Source organism: Neoarius graeffei, chromosome 3 (genome assembly GCF_027579695.1).
Source record: "Neoarius graeffei isolate fNeoGra1 chromosome 3, fNeoGra1.pri, whole genome shotgun sequence".
Lineage (NCBI taxonomy): Eukaryota > Metazoa > Chordata > Actinopteri > Siluriformes > Ariidae > Neoarius > Neoarius graeffei.
Genome location: NC_083571.1, coordinates 5,561,233 through 5,583,295, shown reverse-complemented (window position 1 = coordinate 5,583,295; position 22,063 = coordinate 5,561,233). Strand labels below are relative to the sequence as shown.

Sequence of the window (22,063 nt, the reverse complement as noted above, 5' to 3'; positions counted from 1 at the left end):
AATTTATGCAGAATTTTTACAGAATAAAATGAATATTTCTGCATGATGTTTTTAAAAGCATTTATAAAAGCTCTTTCTGAACACTGATGCAAACTTGCTCTGAATTTCACTGAGGGTCATTTTAAATAAATAAAACCACAAGAGTGACGTTAAATGACTTGACACGACACACACGATATATTTGTTCAAAGAAATTCATTTATCATAAGCTTGAGTTGCATAGTTTATACATTAAATCCCAGATTAATTGTAGGACAAATGAGACGAGTGAAAACTAAACCAAACTAGCGAAATGAGTCAGTTCAAGAGTGTTTTCAGTTTCAAGACTGTATTAAATGCAATATTTTAGTGTTGATGTTTAAAAAAAAAAAAAAAAACAAACAAAAAAAAAACACATTTGTACAGTTAATGCTGAACAGCCTCCGAGTCACGGCTGAGAGAACACGGCCGAGAAAAAGGGACATCTGGAAAAAAAAAAAAAAAGTCGCCAGATCTCCAATCAGTCAAAATATTAAATCAGAAGAACAATCTTAATAATAATTAAAAATTAAAGAGCACCCCAAAAAAAAAAAAAAAAGGTTCCTGCTGAAGCTGGTTTGATTCTGTACGATTTCAGGAGCGGAATAAGATCAGAAAAAAAGGGTCCTGATGTACGAGATCCCTTCTCCGAATTGTTTAAGAGACCAAGTGTGTTCTCGACACACCATTAAAGAACATCGTCACGTTTTCCTCAAGTCAGTCAGCCAGCATGATTCGGAGAGTCACTCGTGCAGGAAACAGACTTGCACCAACATGAATAAGTGAGCTGTGTGAAGTATGAACAAAGGTGAGGGTATCCGTCTACATGGGCGTCGCCCTACACCGTCCTCTGATCGGTGGATTTTAGATGAATGTCAAAGCAGCGATCGAGATTTTAATTTATAAAAAAAAAAAAAAAAACACAACCTCGCAGAACGTTGTTGGTCGTCCTTACACAGGGCTCGACGTTAACTCTTTAATCCACTCGTCCTGACAGTAGTAATCTTTCTATTCCTGTGTATTTACTCGCTCGATGAAAGGAAAAATGATTAAATCAAGTTGATCAAAAAAAGCAGATATAGTTATGATAAAGTTAAATCCTGATTAATCCAGTAAAACCTGAAGTATAAATTAATTTCATTAAAAGAAATCTCGTTGGGAACGAAAATGAACCGCAAGCTCGGCACTGTCGTAAAGTTCCCGCGGAATATTTTACGATGGTTAAGTTTTAATATGAACCACGCAAAAGAAAAAATACAGTAAAAAGTCTGAATGAAATGAAATATGTTCACCACGTACAGATATTTATTTTATTGAGGTGTTTGATTGCAGTTTCTCTGATTTCGATGACGTCTACTGTAATAATCTATAATTAGATATTATGACGTGGTTATTTTTGCGCACACACACACACACTGTACTCGGGTTCTCCAGAATTTCGTAAACAACAACACGGCGGATCAGTGAACAAGTTGTGTTGGAACTTTATTGATGTAACTCTTGAATAATTACTAGAACAACAAGAGTCATCAGGAGATGGTGTATCCCCCGGGCCCCCACTCCAAAATTTTCCCTAAGTTGAATTGGTTGCCATGGAAATACGGGGGGGGGGTATAAAAAAATAAAAAATATATATATCACAGAAATCCAAAAACGTCAAAAGGCACAACTGCTCTAGTCACTTAACATACAGTAACTGTCAGGTTTTGTGAAGAAAACTAAAACGTTTCCAGACAGACAGATGGAGTGATCGCTATAGATTGTCTGGGGCGGTTATATGGAATACTCTGAGTAATTTGCTCTCGTCTGTAAACCACGAGGTCGGCCTACATGCAGAAAACGTCACAGTACAATACGTAGACGACTTATAACTGTTCATGTAAACTGCTTACTATTATTTAACTCCTATAGACCCCTTTCACTGACGTCACCCGAAACCGGAAGTAAACAGACCCTGCGCCATTTTGGAAGACCAACAAACTCGTGATAAAGGGATAATAACGGCAGCGGTATGTGAACCCACGAGAATAAAGTGGAGTGGCAAACGACTTAAACAAACAAATCTGAGCTGTTTTATTTATGATTTATTGGCCCAACAGTAGACTTGAAAGAAACCTGTGTGAGACTTGGCAAAAAACTGTGGATATAATGGATAAGTCTGTGCATGATCTGCGGACACTTTGAGGTAAACAAACGCAAGAAATTCAGATTTAAAACATGCTAAAGTGGCCCCAAGTTGATAACTGTATGAGGAGCAAGCCTCCCAGACTTCTACAATTTAATAATAATAATAATTTAGGATGGTTTGGGGCTTGCTCGCTGCTGCCAGGTTGGTTGTTGAGTAGCCTGACTTTTTTTTTTCTTGCGTGTGGTATCATTGTTGACGCGAGGTTGTTTTTTGAACACGCCAATGCGGACACGATTTCCCCTGATGAGTTATGACTTCAGACGCGATGCGTGTGTGGAGTCCGCGTGATATGTGCGCAAGATAGGCTTCTCATGTGTTTGGAGATCCGCGCTCCGAGACAAGCGCAAGCACTCCCCCCCGAAAATATCGGCATAGTTCGAACACTGAGTGTAGGCACTGGGTGTAAACAACAAATAGTTTACAATGTCTGGGTAGCAAACAGATGGCAGAATTGGTGTCCGGTCCTACTTATGTTTCCATTCTCCCTTGCCCCGAGTCTTATCATATGGGTCAAACCCATCAATCACAGCCAGTTTCTCCACATACCGTGCCCTTTCTGCAGCTGGTAATGTACTCACATAACCAGAATTATCATCCATCGTGTCACTTTACTCTCACTCGTAGTTTGTTTTATATTGTGAGTGCATGTACTTGGTCTTCCAATATGGCGCCTAACAAAATCTCACGGTGTGGTGACGTCATGTGAAAGGGGTCTATACCTGTATTATTGCAACTTCAAGCAAATCTTCACGGAGTTTGTCCTTATCCTGTAGCCTTAGCGGTGAGCCAGCGAGTATAAATAACCTGCGCATGAACACATGACCCTGTGAAACTCGCCTCAACATGTCATACAATCGTTTACCGCGCCATGGACAACGCTAAAGTCACGGTTACAAACAGGACAGCGTGCACTGGCATGGCACTCGGCCATGACGCTCCTGGATACACTGAACTGATGGACTCTCGGTCCGGGAGAGAAGATGTAAAACCCGCCCACACAACACTGATCGGTCTACTTAACAATACAGCACGATCAGGATGCTCTCTCTTTCGCGCGCGCTCTAGATTCCGGGATATTGTATCTAATTTGCGGGCGTCAGAGCGCCATATTGGGGGAAGCCATGGCCTAATGGTTAGAGAAACAGCTTTGGGACCAAAAGGTCACTAGTTCAAGTCCCTGGACCAGCAGGACTGGCTGAAGTGCTCTTGAGCAAGGTGCCCAACCCCCAACAGCTCCAGCAAGTGTGGCGCCATACCTTGTGTCTGATTAGCCAAAAGAGAGTTGGGAATAATTCACCTTGTCCCGTCAGACAAGCAGATGAAGATTTGACTTGTCTGGATCAAACCACTACTTGACAAGCGTTAATGTCCAGCCCTGGTAACTCTTACTACAAAAATTATGATTTCCACCAAATATTCAACTTGTCCCGTCGGATGCAGATTTGACCAAACATTTTGTTGTCCCGGACAGTCGGACTACCATTAAAAGGTAGACTGCCTTTCAGATTTTTCAAGTCCTAAAGGTCATAAAAAGAATTTTCCCGACACCCAATTATATTGTTTAGTGACCGAAAGCTACTGAATTCGAATCACAGACTTCCAATTTTATTAGTTATTTTAAAAATAGAACAATTAATGAATTTATCTCCACGTGGCCCTAAATTCTCCACTATTTTTTCCTGCTTCACCATGACCCAGTACAAGATACTACGTCATGCATTACATGATGGGCTTTCCCTGTTCGCGCAAGGCATTGTGGGATACAAATTTGAAACAGAAGAGAAAAATGGAAGATGCGAATGAAACGTGAAAGACCGACTACAGTAACAAAGAAAGCAAGAAGAAAAAAGACGTTATGTTCTATACAAAGGAAAGGAAACTCAGAACCAAACTAATAAATATGGGCGCTCAGCGAGCACCTCGGTGTGATCAGCTGTTCGTTTAGCGACAGAATGATGGAACTGTCAGTGCACGCTCAAAGGGAAACCTGTGCATGCGCACACACACGGACTTTCTCTGTCTGCTCAACTGCGCAAAGCGAGTGATTTCATGCACAATTTGCTTTAATCCCATCAAATTAAATAACTTCCCAGCCACAGAACAGAACGGCCTGATATTTTGCGAGACGTTACAGAAATAATCACACTGACCACATTTCAGAGCGAACTAAATTTCACCGATTTTATGAAATCGAAAGGCCGTCGAGCTTTAACGTCGAGCCCTGGTTTGGTTATAAATAGCATGAAATCCTCAATTATCCTCAAATTTTTTAAAACAATGTATGCAACAGCTAAAAATCTGGCCAAAAATCGTACAGTGTAAATCCAGCTTCATGCTTAACTTCTGTAAGATAAGCAGGAGAATTGATTTAAAAAAAATCATAATAAAAAAAAAAATAATAATAATAATGGACCAGTTAATCTGGACTAAAATAGAAGGACATTTCTGTTTGAAACTGGTGTTACACTTAAACTTTACACGTAGAGTAAAATGAAATGAGATTTATCAAAAAAAAAAAGTGTGCCTAACGCTCGAGGCACTGAATCCAACAACACCTGGATTATGCATACAATTAAAAGTGCAGTTTCATAGATTATTTGGTGTCTAAGTGCATAGATTTCTCACATTTATCGCAAAAAATGGCTTATTTAAAAAGGGAAAAAAAAACCCAACAAAATCATATGATCCCCGTTTACTGCCTCTTGGTGTGCTTTAGGTTGTAGTGGCTTCGCATGTCTTTGCGAAGGCGAAACTTCTCGCCGCACACGCCGCAGATGTACAGGTGAACGTCCATGTGCTTCTCCAAGTGCTCGGTACTGGGAAAGATCTGGAAGCACACCTGGCAGATGGTCTCTCCGGCTGACAGGTGGGAGATCATGTGGCGCACGTGGTCGTGCTTCAGGAAGGTGCCTTGTTCGCACACGGGGCACACGTAGCGCGCCATCCCCTTGTGCATGTCGGTGTGCAGCCGAAGCTGGCGCTCGCGTAGAAACCGCTTCCCGCAGGTCTGGCAGGTGAACTGTTTCTCCTTGGTGTGCACGGTGTAGTGCTCACGCAAGTGGCACCGCTGGTAGAACCCTTTGCCGCAAATGGCGCAGAAGTGCTTGCGCCGGTGGTCCGGTTCGTCTTCCATGGTGGCAGGACGGAAGGAGTCCTGCTCAGGACAGGCCAGAGTGTGCTCCACCGCCAGGCTTTCCGTCTCGAAGATCAAGCCACAAAGAGGACAACGGAAGCCCAAGTCTGCACCTTCGATCAAGCCTTCCTCCATGGCCTGGGTGTCTTCCGGTAAAGGGCTCTCTTCACCTGGGGAATCCGTTTCGGCGCAATGGGGTTCACCGCAGCGCTCGGCATGCTCCTGGAGCTGCCTGCCTTTAATCAGAACCTGACCACACCTTCCACAGGCACATATGTGTCCCATGTGGTTGGAGATGTAATGAGCAGATTGATCCTCCTCGGTTAGCAAAGCGCCACACAGCTCACATGGAGTGCACTCTCCATCCTGCTTTTCCTCTTTAATCTGGCAAACGTTCGCTTCCGGACCCTTACTGTGGCCCTCCAGAGCACCATCGTCTACGACAGAAACTCCTGCTCCTTCTTCTTCGCTGTCGAATCGGACGTTATCTCCGACATTGGTTCTGAATGTTCTTCGGCGTATTTTGCAGCTCCCCACGCTGTGGTTGCTGACTTGGACAACTTTTATGTTTTCCATCTCAGTATCCGAGTCTTCTTCCTGCTCCACTTTGATCTTGATGTTGGACGCCGATTCGTTGTCCATCCCAGTGGCGATGGATCTGATGACCGTTTCGGTGTCAGACTTGTGGTCAGGCCAGTCTTCTTCCCCTTTACAGACTGCTCTCTGGTCTCCGTTTCCTTCGGACGCCGAGCTCTCGCCTTTGCTGGAGTCGCTGTCTGCCGCTTTGCCGGCTCTCGGGGTTTGGAACGCCTTGCGGTTGGTGCATGTGAGGATGTGTTCGATGAGAAGCTTCTCACAGCTGAAAACGAACCCGCAGTCGTCGCACGTGTACGTGCGACCAAACCGGGGACGCTCTTTCAAGGTGGCGCTTCGGCCCGAGGTTCTCTTTCTCAGATCGCACGGTTGCTCGACAAGATTCTCAGAGTGCACTGGAGGAAGCGGAAGAACCACGTCCTCGACGGGCCTTACAGTAGATATATTAACGTTTTGCTGAGTCGCCGGGTTTGAAATCTTCGGCACATGGTCACTTTTAGCAGGACTCGGCCTCTGCTGCTCAAACATGCGAACGCCGAACATCATCTTCCCTCCTACCACACCGGACGAAGACGAGGAACTGGATGATGACGAAGAAGAGGAGGAAGAAGGAGTAAGATTAGACGCACGGATGTCTCGGAGATCCTCCAGCGAGTCGGGGATGTAGTACATCTGCAGGTAAGCCATAGACGACTTCAGTTCTTCGAACTCGTAATGTCCCACGACGATGCGCCCGAGGTACATGAGCTGCAGGATGAGGTCGAAGCACTCGGCGCTGATCTGCATGTTGCTGAGATCAAGGCGCGCCGTGCCCTGCTGGTCTCGGATGAACATCATCCTGAAGTAGGAGCTGCAGGCTGCCAGGACGGCCTTGTGGGCCCTGAAGTAAATGTCACCGATGGCGATGCAGCAATCGCACAGGAAGCCCCATTCGCGTTGGTTGTTGAGCTGCTGGAGGACATGCTCACTGTGGCTTGGTCTTGCCATCACCCTGTAAAGGACTGGGAAAGAAAGACAGACAGACAAGAGCTTCAGTAGAATTCAAAAGCTTATTCAGCATGAGAACGGATCTCAGCTTGCTTCGGGGAGATTTCCAGCAGTAAACAGGAAGCAAAACTACTTAGAAGAAGTATTTAGTCATGAAAGTTCTCAGTTGCTATGGATCTCTGAGGTCTCTCAATTTGCTCCTGTGCCAAATAACGGTCTTCAAAGAGACTCAGGAGAGTTTGATGTTTATTGTGAGCAAGTTCTTCTTGACTAAGCAGGACCTGGAACGGTTCATATTGGAGTTAAACACTGTGTTTGGGCAAAACTGTGCAGGCTCCTGAGTGACAGGACCAAAAAAAAAAACCTTGTAGTATTGCTTGTATTTTACCTTTTAAAAACATCATAATAAATAAACTATTAAATCATACAGAACAAAAGTTAGTTTTCCAAAAGAAAGAAAAATGAGCATTTCTGCCATTTCAGGTTTATGAGAATAGGGAAGGGTAGAATACTACCGGTACAACCAGCTGTGCAGATGGGAAATACGGGTCAGCAGCTGCAATAATGGACTGTTACTTCAGCAAAACTGGGTGGAGTAGGGTGGGGCTTACTCTCGTTTCACCTTTAATCACGGCAACACTCGCCGATCTCGAGCATCTGTGAGTTTGAGTATGTAGAAGAGGGTAGATAGCGCTTACGCTACGTTCACACTGCAAGGCTTAATGCTCAATTCCGATTTTTTTGTGAAATCCGATTTTTTTGTGAGGTCGTTCACATTAACAAATATATGCGACTTGTATGTGATCCTCAGTATGAACGAAAAGCGACCTAAAAAGTGTTCCGCATGCGCATTGCAGGATACGACGACGTCACACGCAGTGAGCATGGCCAGTGTTTACGGAAGTAAAACCGCCCGGTTGCGGTATGACCCATCCAATCTAGCTTGAATAGCTGCATCCCCCCAAATGGAAATCAGCTCCCTAACCTCTGCGTCCTTCCATTGAGAAGATTCAGAACCTTCACAGCCCGAAGCGTCCCTCGCATTGATGTCATGCGCAGGGGCGCAGATACGTTTTTTGAACTGGGAGGGACAAAAAACTGGGGGGGGGGGAGCTGCCAGCAAACCAACCCCAATATGCCTGTCAAACTTGTTGTTAGTAACCATAGCAACCAAGCTCGAGCTCGCAACCTGTGCAGTCTGCGCAGCTCAACCAACCGAATATCAGTCTTTGTTTTGTTTTATGTGAGTTGTTGCAACTATGTATACACTGCTGTGCACCTCAATAAACCGAATGGTAATTAGTCTTTTGATTTTTCCGTGAGGTTTGCCTTATACAAAGAAAGACAGCATAGACGTTTTTTCCTCCCTATAAGTGGGGGAGACCGAACGAGGTGAATTTAAATCTGGGTGGGACGAATCCCACCCGTCCCCCCCCTCTATCTGCGCCCGTGATTATGCGCCATGTTGTTGTAACTTTTTTTGAGAGACCCGCCGCCTACTTCAGCGCAGAATAGTGACGTTTGTGGCTTGTTGATGACGTGTAAGTCGGATGAATGCGACCTGGCGGTTCAGACTGAAGTCGCATATGAAAAGAGCGGATAGGGATCGGAATTAGGACCACATATCCAAACGGCCTGGGTCGGATTTGAAAAAATCGGATCTGTGTCATTCATATTGTCAATAAAAGATTGGATACAGGTCACATATGGGCGAAAAGATCGGATTTGAGTCACTTCAGCCTGCAGTGTGAACGTAGCCTTAGTGTGTTACGCCGTCTCGGTTTCACACGTCTCAGAAGAACCACATGAAGGCCTTCACCATTCTCTGGTTGGAATAAATATTGCGCATTGTCGTTAACTATATACTAGGGGTGTACGGTTCAGATGTGGACCGAATGCAATCTTTAACAGTAGGTTTTCTTTGCGTACGGAACATACTTCAAATCCAAGTTCCCACGCAAACATGTTAAGTGCCGGACCGTACGTTAGAGCCCTGCACTCCCACGGGAGTCCCGCGGGACCCGCCGCAAAGCAGTGCGGCGCGGGACAAATTTTGAAAGCTCATTGCGGGCGCGGGCGGGACAGGAAGTGCACATATGCGCGCGCGGGCGGGAGCGGGAGTGCACATATGCGGCGCGGGCAGGAGCGGTGATAAGCTGCAGTCCCGCTAACTAAAATTTATAAATTATTAATTTGTGTCTATCATATATAATTTGTGCTGGATATTTTATTTGGCATTAATAAAAACATTTTAAGATGCCTAAATTTACAGAGAGAGTCAGATTGCCAGATTGAGTGAGGAATGGCATCTTAAATTTGCCACTGATCACCCTAACGGGAAATCCTTTGATCACTCTAATGACTCGCAGTTCACACCCAGCTAGCAAGAGAACCACGAATGAAGTGATTTACTGCTTGAGTTACGTATTGAGTTATGTAGTGTGTCTAATAATAATTAGTGCTGTCAAGCGATTAAAATATTTAATCGCAAATTTTTATCACATGAGAAACCATTGTAATTCTCTGATCAGCATAAAAAAGTGAATGGGCTTGCTTTGTACCAATGGTGGTTTGTTGTTGTTTGTTTGTTTTTTTTATTGCAAAGCAGAGCTAGTAAGAGAAGTGAATTGATTTACTGCTTGAGTTAGTCTACAACTTTAATCAGAGAGACAGGTTACACAGTGACGGTAGGCTTGACTCAATGCTATCCCAGAAATCCTTCCTGTAATATGCAAATTTGGCTGTCCAATCAGAGGTGACCAAATTTGCATATTACAGGAAGGATTTCTGGGATAGCATTGAGTCAAGCCTACCGTCACTGTGTAACCTGTCTCACTGATTAAAGTTGTAGACTAACGCAACAAGTAAATCAATTCACTTCTCTTACTAGCTCTGCTTTGTAATAAAAAAAAAAAAGAAGAAACACCATTGGTACAAAGCAAGCCCATTCACTTTTTTATGCTGATCAGAGAATTACAATGGTTTCTCATGTGATAAAAATGTGCGATTCGCGATTAGATATTTTAATTGCTTGACAGCACTAATTATTATTAGAGACACTACATGCTGAATTCAGAAAGAAGGTAAATAATAATGAACATGAGCTGTAGATATTTATGCTCAAATCCACTCAAAGTAGGGGGCGGGGCACCATCACGCTGTGTCAAGACAAGAACTTTCTTGAGAAATAACACGAACGTCTGCATCATGCGGGATTTGCGAGCGGGACAAAATATGGCAGGCGCGGGTGGGAGCGGGACTGAAAATCATAATTTTTTTGTGGGCGCGGGCGGGAGCGGGACTGAAAATCATAATTCTTTGCGGGCGCGGGCAGGAGTGGGACTGCACAATGCGGGTGCGAGCGGGACTGAAAAATCTGACCCACGCAGACCTCTACCGTACGTTTAAGTCTCTGCATCGCACTTTGAGCGCACAGCCAAGCTAGCAAACAAGAAGCCAGAGCTTGAAGACCTGCCCTTTTCATTAAGGCCTCCTGTTTGGGAACACTTCAGTTTCCCGGTGAAATACAACAACGGACAAAGACAAGTGGAGAAAATGAAAGTGGTGTGCCGACATTGTTCAGGAGTAATCCGGTACGCTTCTGGCAACATGTCAAACTTCATCGGTCATGCGGAAGTGAATAGAACCTCTGTCCCAAGCGAGAGGGGATTTTCTACAGCTGGAGGTACTGTAATGGCCAGCAGACCTGCCTTTTAGAGGACAATATGGATGAGTTAATGTTTCCGAAAAAATTTTTTTAAACGTTTTGACGTCAGTGTCAGAGTAAAACAAACCATGTTCAAGTAAATGATTACGAGTCAGTTCAAGTTTTTATCAAGAGAGTGAATCAAATAAAAACCTTGGCACGTATGGAATCAGATTCGAGGTTTAATTTTGGCTTTATTGCTTGGATGAGCGACATCTCGCAAATCAGACAGTCCAGCTGCTTCCCAGTGCATTTTCATAGACTAACTAGAAAAGCACTCGGAGAGCGCAGACCTCCGCCAAGAATCCTTTAAAAAAATCCGGGATCCAGAAGGTGATCCGGATCACCACCAAAAGTTAATGGATTGTTACTTGTGCCCAGTCACACCTCTGGAAAAAATTTCAGAGCAATCCGTTCATAACTTTTTCCGTAATGTTCAGGGGGTTTTCTAGAAAAATTTAATACGAGGGCGCTCACCATGGCGAGGGAGCGAAGTGTCCGTCCCCCCTCCGCCGTGAGAAGCCTTTGAAAAATTGAGGCTACAATGGGACATTCTGAGGCTATCTGAGAGGGAAATTAAAACAAATTGTCTGTCAACACTGAAAAAGAAAGAAGTAATCTTCTTCTGCCCTGGACAGTCTTTGGCTTTCTTCCGTTTCGTGCCGCGGGATGACATCTTTAAATGCCCAAGTGTCAACAAAAACAACTCGCGAACTACTTCTGCCAAAAGCTCCCGCGCCGGTGGGTGAAAGGTCATTCAGTCTCGAGAAATCTCGCTCTACAAGTCAGCTGACCTTGTATGCAACCCATGTCAAATCTCGCGAGAGCAGCCGCGACAAGTAAACAACATGGCGCGTCAGTCTGGAAACCGCCAATTCGGATTGTTTTTGCACCGGCTGGCGGTGTATCTACTATGATTGGAATATTTTTGGAGTAATTATAACGTATTTGATGATCAGACACATTGTCACGTGGTGTTGCTGGGATGTTTTCACGGAGAAAAGATCGTTTTGAGAAAGAGTGCATGTTGTGCAGGAGCATACAAGTGCATAGCCTAAGTGCGACTTGGGGTTCAATCGGCATTTCGGTAAGGGGGCGCACGCTGAGAGTAAGAGGGCGCAGCACCCCTGTTCCCCGGTTTAGACGAAAGCCTGATGTTGCTAACAGACAAACCAACAAACAAACAAACAAACCAACGCTACCGAAAACATAACCTCCTTGGCGGAGGTAATAAATCGACTGCTCAAGTCAGGGACGTCTAGGAGGCCGTGCTCAGTCTTAAAGTGTTTACCAATAGTTGAGTGGCGATGTTCTTCAATTCGTTGGTACAGATGCCTGCAGGTGTAGCCAATATAGTCTGCATCACACAGACCACACTGAAATAAACAAATAGCCACTCAATTACTTGTAAATCAGTGCACCATGCTGCCTGGAACAGAGCTCCCTTCAGTCGCTTGCCGGCTGACAGCACTTTCACTTTGGTGGTTTTTATTTTTTATTTAAACCGACCCCTGGATCACTGACACCATCCAATGTGCTTGGGGCTCGGAGTGTGCCTCCCTTGTGCCCGTTTCAGCCCTTAAATCATCTTCAGTGCTTGAAGAAGCTCACTCAAAAAAAAAAAAAACTTCACTAGCTTAGACTGCGCCATTGTCCGGTTCACGCAGAGATGATTACTCCACCACACCAGGCCGATTACGACGCACTGCGATTACCAAATGAGCGCCAAGCTTTTGACCAATGATGTGTAGTTGATTTTTATTGATTGTAAGCATGCGCTTATTGTTTACACTCCGGCTTCCCGCCGTCTTTTCACTGGGGTTGGATTTCGGCAAACGGAGGGATTTCTAGAAAAGATTTATGAGTAGCACGCTGTGTGAGCACAATCGCTATCAGGCGCGTTAAAATGTAAATAACTTTTCTAGAATTTCATCAAAACTCATTGAATTTTCAGCATTGTAAGAGGACTCCCTAAAGTATTATTCAGCAAAACCCCAGAATGATAGCACAAATCTAGAGTTTTTAACAGAATTTTAGTTCTTAAAATTTAACGTAATTATGGACGTCACGCGTAACATTTACACCCGTGAAAAATCACTTTGAATGCTGTTTTGAAAGCTTTGATCAAATATTCTCTGTAATAAATTGCTTAAATATTATAAACACAGTCTTTTAATGTATCAAAAAATAATTTTGATAAAGCAAGGAAATTCGGAAGAAAATTTGTGTTTTCTTTTGCTTGTTGTGTGCGTCACGCTACTAAAATCTAACTAACCCCTTCACGAACTATTCCAACTTTCATGGACTTGTAGCGCGAATAAACCTTTCAAAAAAATATAGAATACTTCTCACCCAGTAAATTAGAATCCTGGTGATGTATATCCTCGTAGCTTCAGTAGATCTAGAGATTTAGTCGATTTAGTAAATCCCAAACGCTGTGAAACACGCCAGCCATCTATGGTGAGAAGTGCTGCTGTAGTTGAGAAACTCTCATTCCTCCCGCTTCCAACTAACTCCGTGACCCAGACCAAAATAACAATGTCACGCTCATCACTTAAGGATGATTTATGCCAAGTTTCACGGAAAAATACAGCGAAATAAACTCGCTAGAAGCATTTTTCTAAATCCCAAACATTATGAAACATTTCTTGTAGGGTTTCAGGTTACAAATTTCAAGAATAGAGAAATTGCGGTGCAAAAGTTTACCGCTAAACTCGCGACAATACTCCATCCTAGCGAGTTTCACAACCGAACTAGGCTACGTGACAGTCCGTGACCACCCAGGAATGTTCTAGAAGGTACGCTTCTAGGCACGTGCGATCGAGAAAGACGCCACGTGAAGGTAGTAAAGGTAGTATTTCCACTGTCGTATGACATTTTTGCTTGTTTTAGCGCGATAAACAATGCATTATGGGTAATCATTAAAATGCTGATTTCAAGGTTAAAATGGGTAAAAACAACTAATTTATATAGATATTGTAAAAATTGTGCCTGTTATTTCAGTACATAAAATCAAAACCTGAATTTTTTATTTTTCCCCTATGTTACACCATTGTGCATCTATAGCACGCTACTCATCAATACTTATGATAACGAGAACAAAAATACATTCGTCACTGTGACGACTGCGAGTAATTTTTTTTCTTCGTCACCGATGGACAGTACGTCAGTCAATGACGAGCACCAGTGGGAACCCTGCGGTCACTTTGGACAGTTAGAGTTCATTCGTTTTTATTTATCTTCCTGCCACTTGTGCACAGTTTTAAAATTCATTTATCACAATTCTTGTTTTTAGCACTATTAATGCACAAAGTATAGATACATAGATTTTTTTTAATGATTACATTTTTATGTGTATTGTACAGTCAGCTTGTTCTTGGGACCTTTTTTTTTATTCTATATTTGGGTCCATCTCAGAAACTGCTCTCTCATTTGGGACATTATGGTCAAAAAATAAATTTTCTAATTTTACTGGGTTTTTTGCATTTACCCAACATTCAATGTTTCTTTTGTCATGTTTAATAAGAATAAATATAGCGTCTTGCTTTATCTGGCCTCCACTGTGGAAAAGTTTTTTGATTACAATTCAAATGCTTTTGTAAAATTGATTTCCATATAAAATAACTCCATCATGAAGAATTAAAGTGCTGATGACACGTTTTGACATCTTTGGCGATGTTTTATAACATAAAAAGTAATTCCCAATGATCCATATATTAATTCACGAAGGCGCCTATTTTACAAGTTATGATAAAAAACGCGGCTATTTGGGCAAATTTGACGGGGCTGCAGCGCCCAGGAGACGAAAGAGGAGGAGCTATATGACGTCAGCGAAAGAATCTTCCTCCTAACTTACCAGTTTGTTGATGTGACAGGTGTTCAGTTTATCATTATTAGTATTATTATTATACATTTTTTATATATATATAAAAGTTATTATGCCTTCGCGTTGTGTTGCCGGCTTTTGCTCCAAAACCCACAAGGATGGGGTAAGTTTATTCAAGTTTCCCAGAGATCCCGAGCTGCATGCGAAGTGGGTGAAGCAAGTCAGGCGCACTCGTGACAAGTGGGAGCCCTCACCAACATCCGTCCTGTGCTCTGAACACTTCGATTTGGATTGTTTTGACACCCTTCCCAGCTTAAAAGAATCTCTTGGGTGTTCAGTTCAGCACAAACGTGTGTTACTACCATCAGCAGTGCCTACACAGTGTTGCCAGACTGGGAGGTTTCCTGCCCAGTTGAGCAGTTTTAAGTGCATTTTGGTGGGTTTTGAACATATTTTGGGCTGGAAAACGTCAGCAGTATCTACTGCTGACATTTTCCAGCCCAAAATATGTTCAAAACCCACCAAAATGCACTTGAAACCGCCCAACTGGGCGGGATTCCTCCCAATCTGGCAACACTGGCAGTATTCCGGAGGGGGTCTACTAGTAGCTATGCCGGATCCAAAGACAGTCCTCCTGTCAGAACATGTGTTGTGAAACGACATAAGATAAAGCTCCGTAGAGCTATAGATTCTACATGATAATAATAAATGTAATCATAAAGTCGGCGTGATATCAGTCATGTATTTGCTTGTGAAAGCTTGCGGCTTTCATGTAACTGCCGCCTAGCAACGAGAGGCAAAGGGTAAAGAGGGTAGGCTATCATAGATTCTATTCGGAAGAGATCAACACAATTCTAGACTCCCAGAAGAGGAAGAGCTAGCACTAGAGAGTTCACCGGCGTTTTCATGCGCCATTTCCATTGAGTAGAACCAGAGTAGAACAGCCAGTGAACCGCAGCGTGTTCTCCCATGGCCGCGAGCCACGGACCCAGTTTTCTTGCGCTGTGCAATTAAAAGTTGGATATTTGCGTAACAACAGCTTCTTTTCACGTAATTATAACAGAAATCTAACATGTTTGCCATGTTGTATAGTTTATTTAAGAAATTGCATAGAGTCATGTTCGTGTCATCAGCACTTTAAAGCCCCTCCTTCACAGATGAGTGAAAATATTGAATAAATTTCCTCTTTTTGATTGCTTGGGTTAAAAATGCCAAGTTATGATGACTGAATTGATTATTCACTTAAATATGAATAATATGATACAGTTTGGGTATTTGATACGGTGAAATAGGACACAATGGAAAAATCAAGAACACACCGGAAAGATGAGAATAACGGCGGTGGTAAAAGAACAGCGACTGTACCGGCTGAAGGTCGCGCGGGTCTCTGCTGCGGCGCGCGAGCAACGGGACATCACTACCGCACCGGACGGAGCGCGAGGCGGGGGCGGGGCAAAATGACTGGCCGTAGATTCTATCAAAAGTTCGATCTAAATTGACCATGGTTGCAAAATATTGGCCAAAAATACGCAAACACTACGAAATATGAAAGTAAGATGAAAAAGAAACATTCTATTGCCTTATACTGCAAGACTAAAACAAAATAAAACCGTCAAAACTCACCTTTTCAGCGATAACGTCCGAACAGATCACCAGCGTAACAGAGAGACCGCAAATGGAAGCACGATCAACTTCTAACTGTTGGAGTGGAAAATTCCATTCTACACATGCAAATTGTTAATGCGTGTCCTTCCCCGCACACAAATAACACGCTACGGTAAAAAATAGACCACGACTCATTTTATAGCTCAGAAATTCATACAAGACCAGCTACCATCGAACATATTCTGTAAGAAACAGATTCTATACCTAACTTTCAGCTTTCAGTTTAAAAAACAAAATCGCAGATTTATAACTAAATTTTTATACGGCGCAGTGATTTTAAGTTACTGCTTTTGGTGAGGTCGTGACCTTGACCCTGAGGCTTTCCGTTTAGATCAAAACACACGATCGTATTGGTTTTGGGTTTGCGGAAAATGGCGTTACGACGGTGATGAAATATTTTGCGTGACGTTTTATTACGGTTATGATTATTCTGTGAGCGCATCAATCCTTAGGTGGATAAAGTTACAACTTAAAATACAAATCAGTGATAACTGTAGACTTTTCGTAAGGGAATGCGATGTAGTCGACCGTTTATCATGTCCCAGATCAAGCCGCCATTTTTCCACAAATTTTTGCCAAATTCTGAATAGGAGTATTTACATCATAGATTTAGTTTATTGAGTGCGAGTATATTTAGTGGGGTACCCAACAGTACCCAGTTTCTGAGATGTTGTACAGTGTGTCTTTTTCTTTTTGCATGTCTGATAACTTGCTACTGTAACAGAATTTCCCAGCTTTGGATCAGTAAAGTAAATCTATCCATCCATCTGTACAACTGTTTTCTGCAGTTCTCTAAATCAGCCGATCCCTTGACGCAGATACAAATCAAGAGCTTCAGCTAATTAATGTTCAAACACCAGAATGGGGAAAATTGTGATCTCAAAGCGAAGTGCGACTTTCTTTCACCGGTTTGAGCCAGATGGACTGCTGGTTTGAGTATTTCAGAAATTGCTGATGGTCTGGGGTTTTCACACACGGCAGTCTCGAGGGTTTATCCAGAATGGTGCGGAAAACAACCGAGTAAACCAATATTCTGTAGCCTGTGAAGATTCTCAGTCATCCAGGTCATGGTAAACCGTGGGTGGTAGAAGAGAGCAACTGGACTTGCTTGAAGATTCTTGAAGACGTTTCACCTCTCATCCAAAAGGCTTCGAAGAAGAGGTGAAACGTCTTCAAGAATCTTCAAGCAAGTCCAGTTGCTCTCTTCTACCACCCACGGTTCAACATTCTGTAGTAACTCGTAGAAATCACTTTTGACAGGCGTGGTGAGCAGAAAAGCATCTCAGCATGTGCCTATTAAAGTGGCCGGTGAGTGTAGCTTGAAAGTCAGTGTTGATGTGTGTAGGAAAGAAAGAAAGAGGTTAAAGACAGTTTCAGCACTTTGCACGTGTTTGTGGTCGCGTCTGAAACCACGTGTGTGACGCAGAGACTGAGATCATGCTGTGGTGGATGAAATTTTAAGCACTTCTTATTAAAGTCGCATTATACAGTGGGTGTATAGATAGACAGATAGATAGATAGATATTGATATTAAAAACTAAAGATATGAATAAAGGCAGACATGTGGTTGCCATGGCTCCAGCGGTGGCGAACACTGCACTGAGCTGCACGCGCGTACTTTCCCTTTGTTTTGCTAGCACTGAGCGTTATGTCCCGCCCCCAGCCCGCGCTCCGATTGGCTGATTTGCTGTGAACAGGCTCGTGCGGGCGTCGCGGCTGTCAATCACACCGCAGCAAAAGTAAAAGCCGAACAGGGCGAGATTGTGTAAAGCAGCGCGCGCGCGGTCCGGTACCGAGGGAAGGCGAGGCGGAAGGGCAGCGCGAGCCCGTCGAGGTTTGCGTCCCGCACGAGCTTCATCAGCTCCGCCACCGCGCGCGCGCACACACAGATCCTCCGCTGATTAGCAGAGCTAGCAAAGCGGCTAACACAACAACACACACACACACACACAACCACACCGAGCCCACAGAAAACACACTCACCGACGGGAACGGACTCTCCAGACACGAACCGGAAGTCAAGCCCGAATCGAAAACGTGCTCTTTGTGCGCTGAGGCCGGGAGTCGGAGCCGCTGAGGGCGGCGATGTTCGCAGCGGGGGATGAAAAGACTTCCGCACAGCCGCGCTCGCGAGTCGGATCACCGCACTGAGACTGTGCTGCGCGAGATCCGGCCTCGCTCACGCAAATTCAACCCGCCCTAAAATCTAAATCCGGCCCCGCTCACGCAAATGTGCTGCAGCAGCCCGCCCTCCCGCCGCCATGCATGCACAAACAACTGCAGTGACCATGCAACCATACATGAAAATACAGGCACGACTGGGGGAGGGGAAGGGACACACTGACACACAACCGTGTACATTATACATGACTGAGACACTGTCAAACACACTGATATTCCATGAGACACACTGATATTCCCTGAGACACTCTCAGACACACTGATATTCCATGAGACACACTGATATTCCCCGAGACACTCTCAGACACACTGATATTCCCTGAGACACTCTCAGACACACTGATATTCCATGAGACACACTGATATTCCCTGAGACACTCTCAGACACACTGATATTCCCCGAGACACTCTCAGACACACTGATATTCCATGAGACACACTGATATTCCCTGAGACACTCTCAGACACACTGATATTCCCTGAGACACTCTCAGACACACTGATATTCCATGAGACACACTGATATTCCCCGAGACACTCTCAGACACACTGATATTCCCTGAGACACTCTCAGACACACTGATATTCCATGAGACACACTGATATTCCCTGAGACACTCTCAGACACACTGATATTCCATGAGACACACTGATATTCCCCGAGACACTCTCAGACACACTGATATTCCCTGAGACACTCTCAGACACACTGATATTCCCTGAGACACACTGATATTCCCTGAGACACTCTCAGACACACTGATATTCCCTGAGGCACTCTCAGACACACTGATATTCCCTGAGACACACTGATATTCCCTGATACAGGCTAAGACACACTGATATTCCCGGAAACACTCTCAGACACACTGATATTCCCTGAGACACTCTTATACACACTGATATTCCCTGAGACACTCTAAGACACACGGATATTCCCTGAGACACACTGATATTCCCTGAAACACTCTCAGACACACTGATATTCCCTGAAACACTCTCAGGCACACTGATATTCCCTGAAACACTCTCAGACCACTGATACTCTCAGACACACTGATATTCCCTGAGACACACTCACAGACACACTGATATTCCCTGAGACACTGGTATTCTCTGAAACACTCTCAGACACACTGAAATTCCCTGAGACACTCTCAGACACACTGATATTCCCTGAGACACACTGATATTCCCTGAGACACTCTCAGACACACTGATATTCCCTGAGGCACTCTCAGACACACTGATATTCCATGAGACACACTGATATTCCCTGCGACACTCTCAGACACACTGATATTCCCTGAGACACACTGATATTCCCTGATACAGGCTAAGACACACTGATATTCCCTGAAACACTCTCAGACACACTGATATTCCCTGAGACACTCTTATAGACACTGATATTCCCTGAGACACTCTAAGACACACGGATATTCCCTGAGACACACTGATATTCCCTGAAACACTCTCAGACACACTGATATTCCCTGAAACACTCTCAGGCACACTGATATTCCCTGAAACACTCTCAGACCACTGATACTCTCAGACACACTGATATTCCCTGAGACACACTCACAGACGCACTGATATTCCCTGAGACACTGGTATTCTCTGAAACACTCTCAGACACACTGAAATTCCCTGAGACAGTCTCAGACACAATGATATTCCCTGAGACACACTGATATACCCTTAGTGTGTCTCAGGGAATATCAGTGTGTCTGAGAGTGTGTCTCAGGGAATATCAGGGTGTCTCAGGGAATAATCAGTGTGTCTCAGGAAATATCAGTGTGTCGGAGAGTGTCTCAGGGAATATCAGTGTGTCTCAGGGAAAGTCAGTGTGTCTGAGAGTGTCTCATGGAATATCAGTGTGTCTCAGGGAATATCAGTGTGTCTGAGAGTGTCTCATGGAATATCAATGTGTCTCAGGAAATATCAATGTGTCTGAGAGCGTATCAGGGTATATCAGTGTGTCTCAGGGAATATCAATGTGACTGAGAGTGTCTCAGGGAATATCAATGTGTCTCAGGAAATATCAATGTGTCTGAGAGCGTCTCAGGGAATATCAGTGTGTCTCAGGGAATATCAGTGTGTCTGAGAGTGTCTCATGGAATATCAGTGTGTCTCAGGGAATATCAGTGTGTCTGAGAGTGTCTCATGGAATATCAATGTGTCTCAGGAAATATCAATGTGTCTGAGAGCGTCTCAGGGAATATCAGTGTGTCTCAGGGAATATCAGTGTGTCTGAGAGTGTCTCAGGGAATATCAGTGTGTCTCAGGGAATATCAATGTGTCTGAGAGTGTCTCAGGGAATATCAGTGTGTCTCAGGGAGTATCAATGTGTCTAAGAGTGTCTCAGGGAATATCAGTGTGTCTCAGGGAATGTCATTTTGTCTGACAGTGTCTCAGGGAATATCAGTGTGTCTGAGAGTATCTCAGGGAATATCAATGTGTCTGAGAGTGTCTCAGGGAGTATCAGTGTGTCTCAGGGAATGTCATTTTGTTTGACAGTGTCTCAGGGAAAATCAGTGTGTCTCAGGGAATATCAATGTGTCTGAGAGTGTCTCAGGGAAAATCAGTGTGTCTCAGGGAATATCAGTGTGTCTGAGAGTGTCTCAGGGAATATCAGTGTGTCTCAGGGAATATCAGTGTGTCTCAGGGAATATCAGTGTGTCTGAGAGTGTCTCAGGGAATATCAGTGTGTCTCAGGGAATATCAGAGTGTTTGAGAGTGTCTCAGGGAATATCCTTGTTTCTCAGGGAACATCAGTGTCTGAAAGTGTCTCAGGGAATATCAGTATGTCTCAGGGAATATCATTGTGTCTGACTGTGTCTCAGGGAATATCAGTATGTCTCAGGGAATGTCAGTGTATCTGAGAGCCTCTCAGGGTATAGCAGTGTCTCAGGGAATATCAGTGTGTCTGAGAGTGTCACAGGGAATATCAGTGTCTCAGGGAATATCAGTGTGTCTGAGAGTGTCTCAGGGAATATCAGTGTGTCTCAGGGAATATCAATGTGTCTCAGGGAATATCAGAGTGTCTCAGGGAATAGCAGAGTGTCTCAGGGAATATCAGTGTGTCTGATAGTGTCTCAGGGAATATCAGTGTGTCTCAGGGAATATCAGTGTGTCTCAGGGAATATCAGTGTGTCTGAGATTGTCTCACGGAATATCAATGTGTCTAAGGGAATATCAGTGTGTCTGAGAGTGTCTCAGGGAATATCAGTGTGTCTCAGGGAATATCAGTGTGTCTGAGAGTCTCTCAGGGAATATCAGTGTGTCTCAGCGAATATCAGAGTGTCTCAGGGAATATCAGTGTGTCTCAGGGAATATCAGTGTGTCTCAGGGAATATCAGTGTGTCTGAGAGTGTCTCAGGGAATATCAGTGTGTCTCAGGGAATATCAGTGTGTCTGAGATTGTCTCAGGGAATATCAGCGTGTCTCAGGGAATATCAGAGTGTTTGAGAGTGTCTCAGGGAATATCCTTGTTTCTCAGGGAACATCAGTGTCTGAGAGTGTCTCAGGGAATATCAGTGTGTCTCAGGGAATATCAGAGTGTTTGAGAGTGTCTCAGGGAATATCCTTGTTTCTCAGGGAACATCAGTGTCTGAAAGTGTCTCAGGGAATATCAGTATGTCTCAGGGAATATCATTGTGTCTGACTGTGTCTCAGGGAATATCAGTATGTCTCAGGGAATGTCAGTGTATCTGAGAGCCTCTCAGGGTATAGCAGTGTCTCAGGGAATATCAGTGTGTG

General features: G+C 44.0%; 1 protein-coding gene across 4 annotated transcripts; it reads right to left on the bottom strand.

The window, feature by feature from the left end:
• Positions 1 to 210: 210 nt before the first annotated feature.
• On the bottom strand, positions 211 to 18,285 carry zbtb1 (zinc finger and BTB domain containing 1). 4 transcript variants are annotated; one of them, XM_060916305.1, is made up of 2 exons: positions 18,101 to 18,285; positions 211 to 6,934 (listed from the first exon to the last, which is right to left on the bottom strand). In XM_060916305.1, exon 2 carries the CDS (start codon positions 6,918 to 6,920, stop codon positions 4,899 to 4,901), a length of 2,022 nt encoding a protein of 673 aa, XP_060772288.1. In that variant the 5' UTR covers positions 6,921 to 6,934; positions 18,101 to 18,285; the 3' UTR covers positions 211 to 4,898. The 4 variants fall into 4 exon arrangements, with proteins under 4 accessions (XP_060772288.1, XP_060772287.1, XP_060772286.1 ...); XM_060916304.1 differs by lacking the exon at positions 18,101 to 18,285 and adding an exon at positions 16,076 to 16,089; XM_060916303.1 differs by lacking the exon at positions 18,101 to 18,285 and adding an exon at positions 12,979 to 13,194.
• Between the last annotated feature and the right edge of the window lie 3,778 nt (positions 18,286 to 22,063).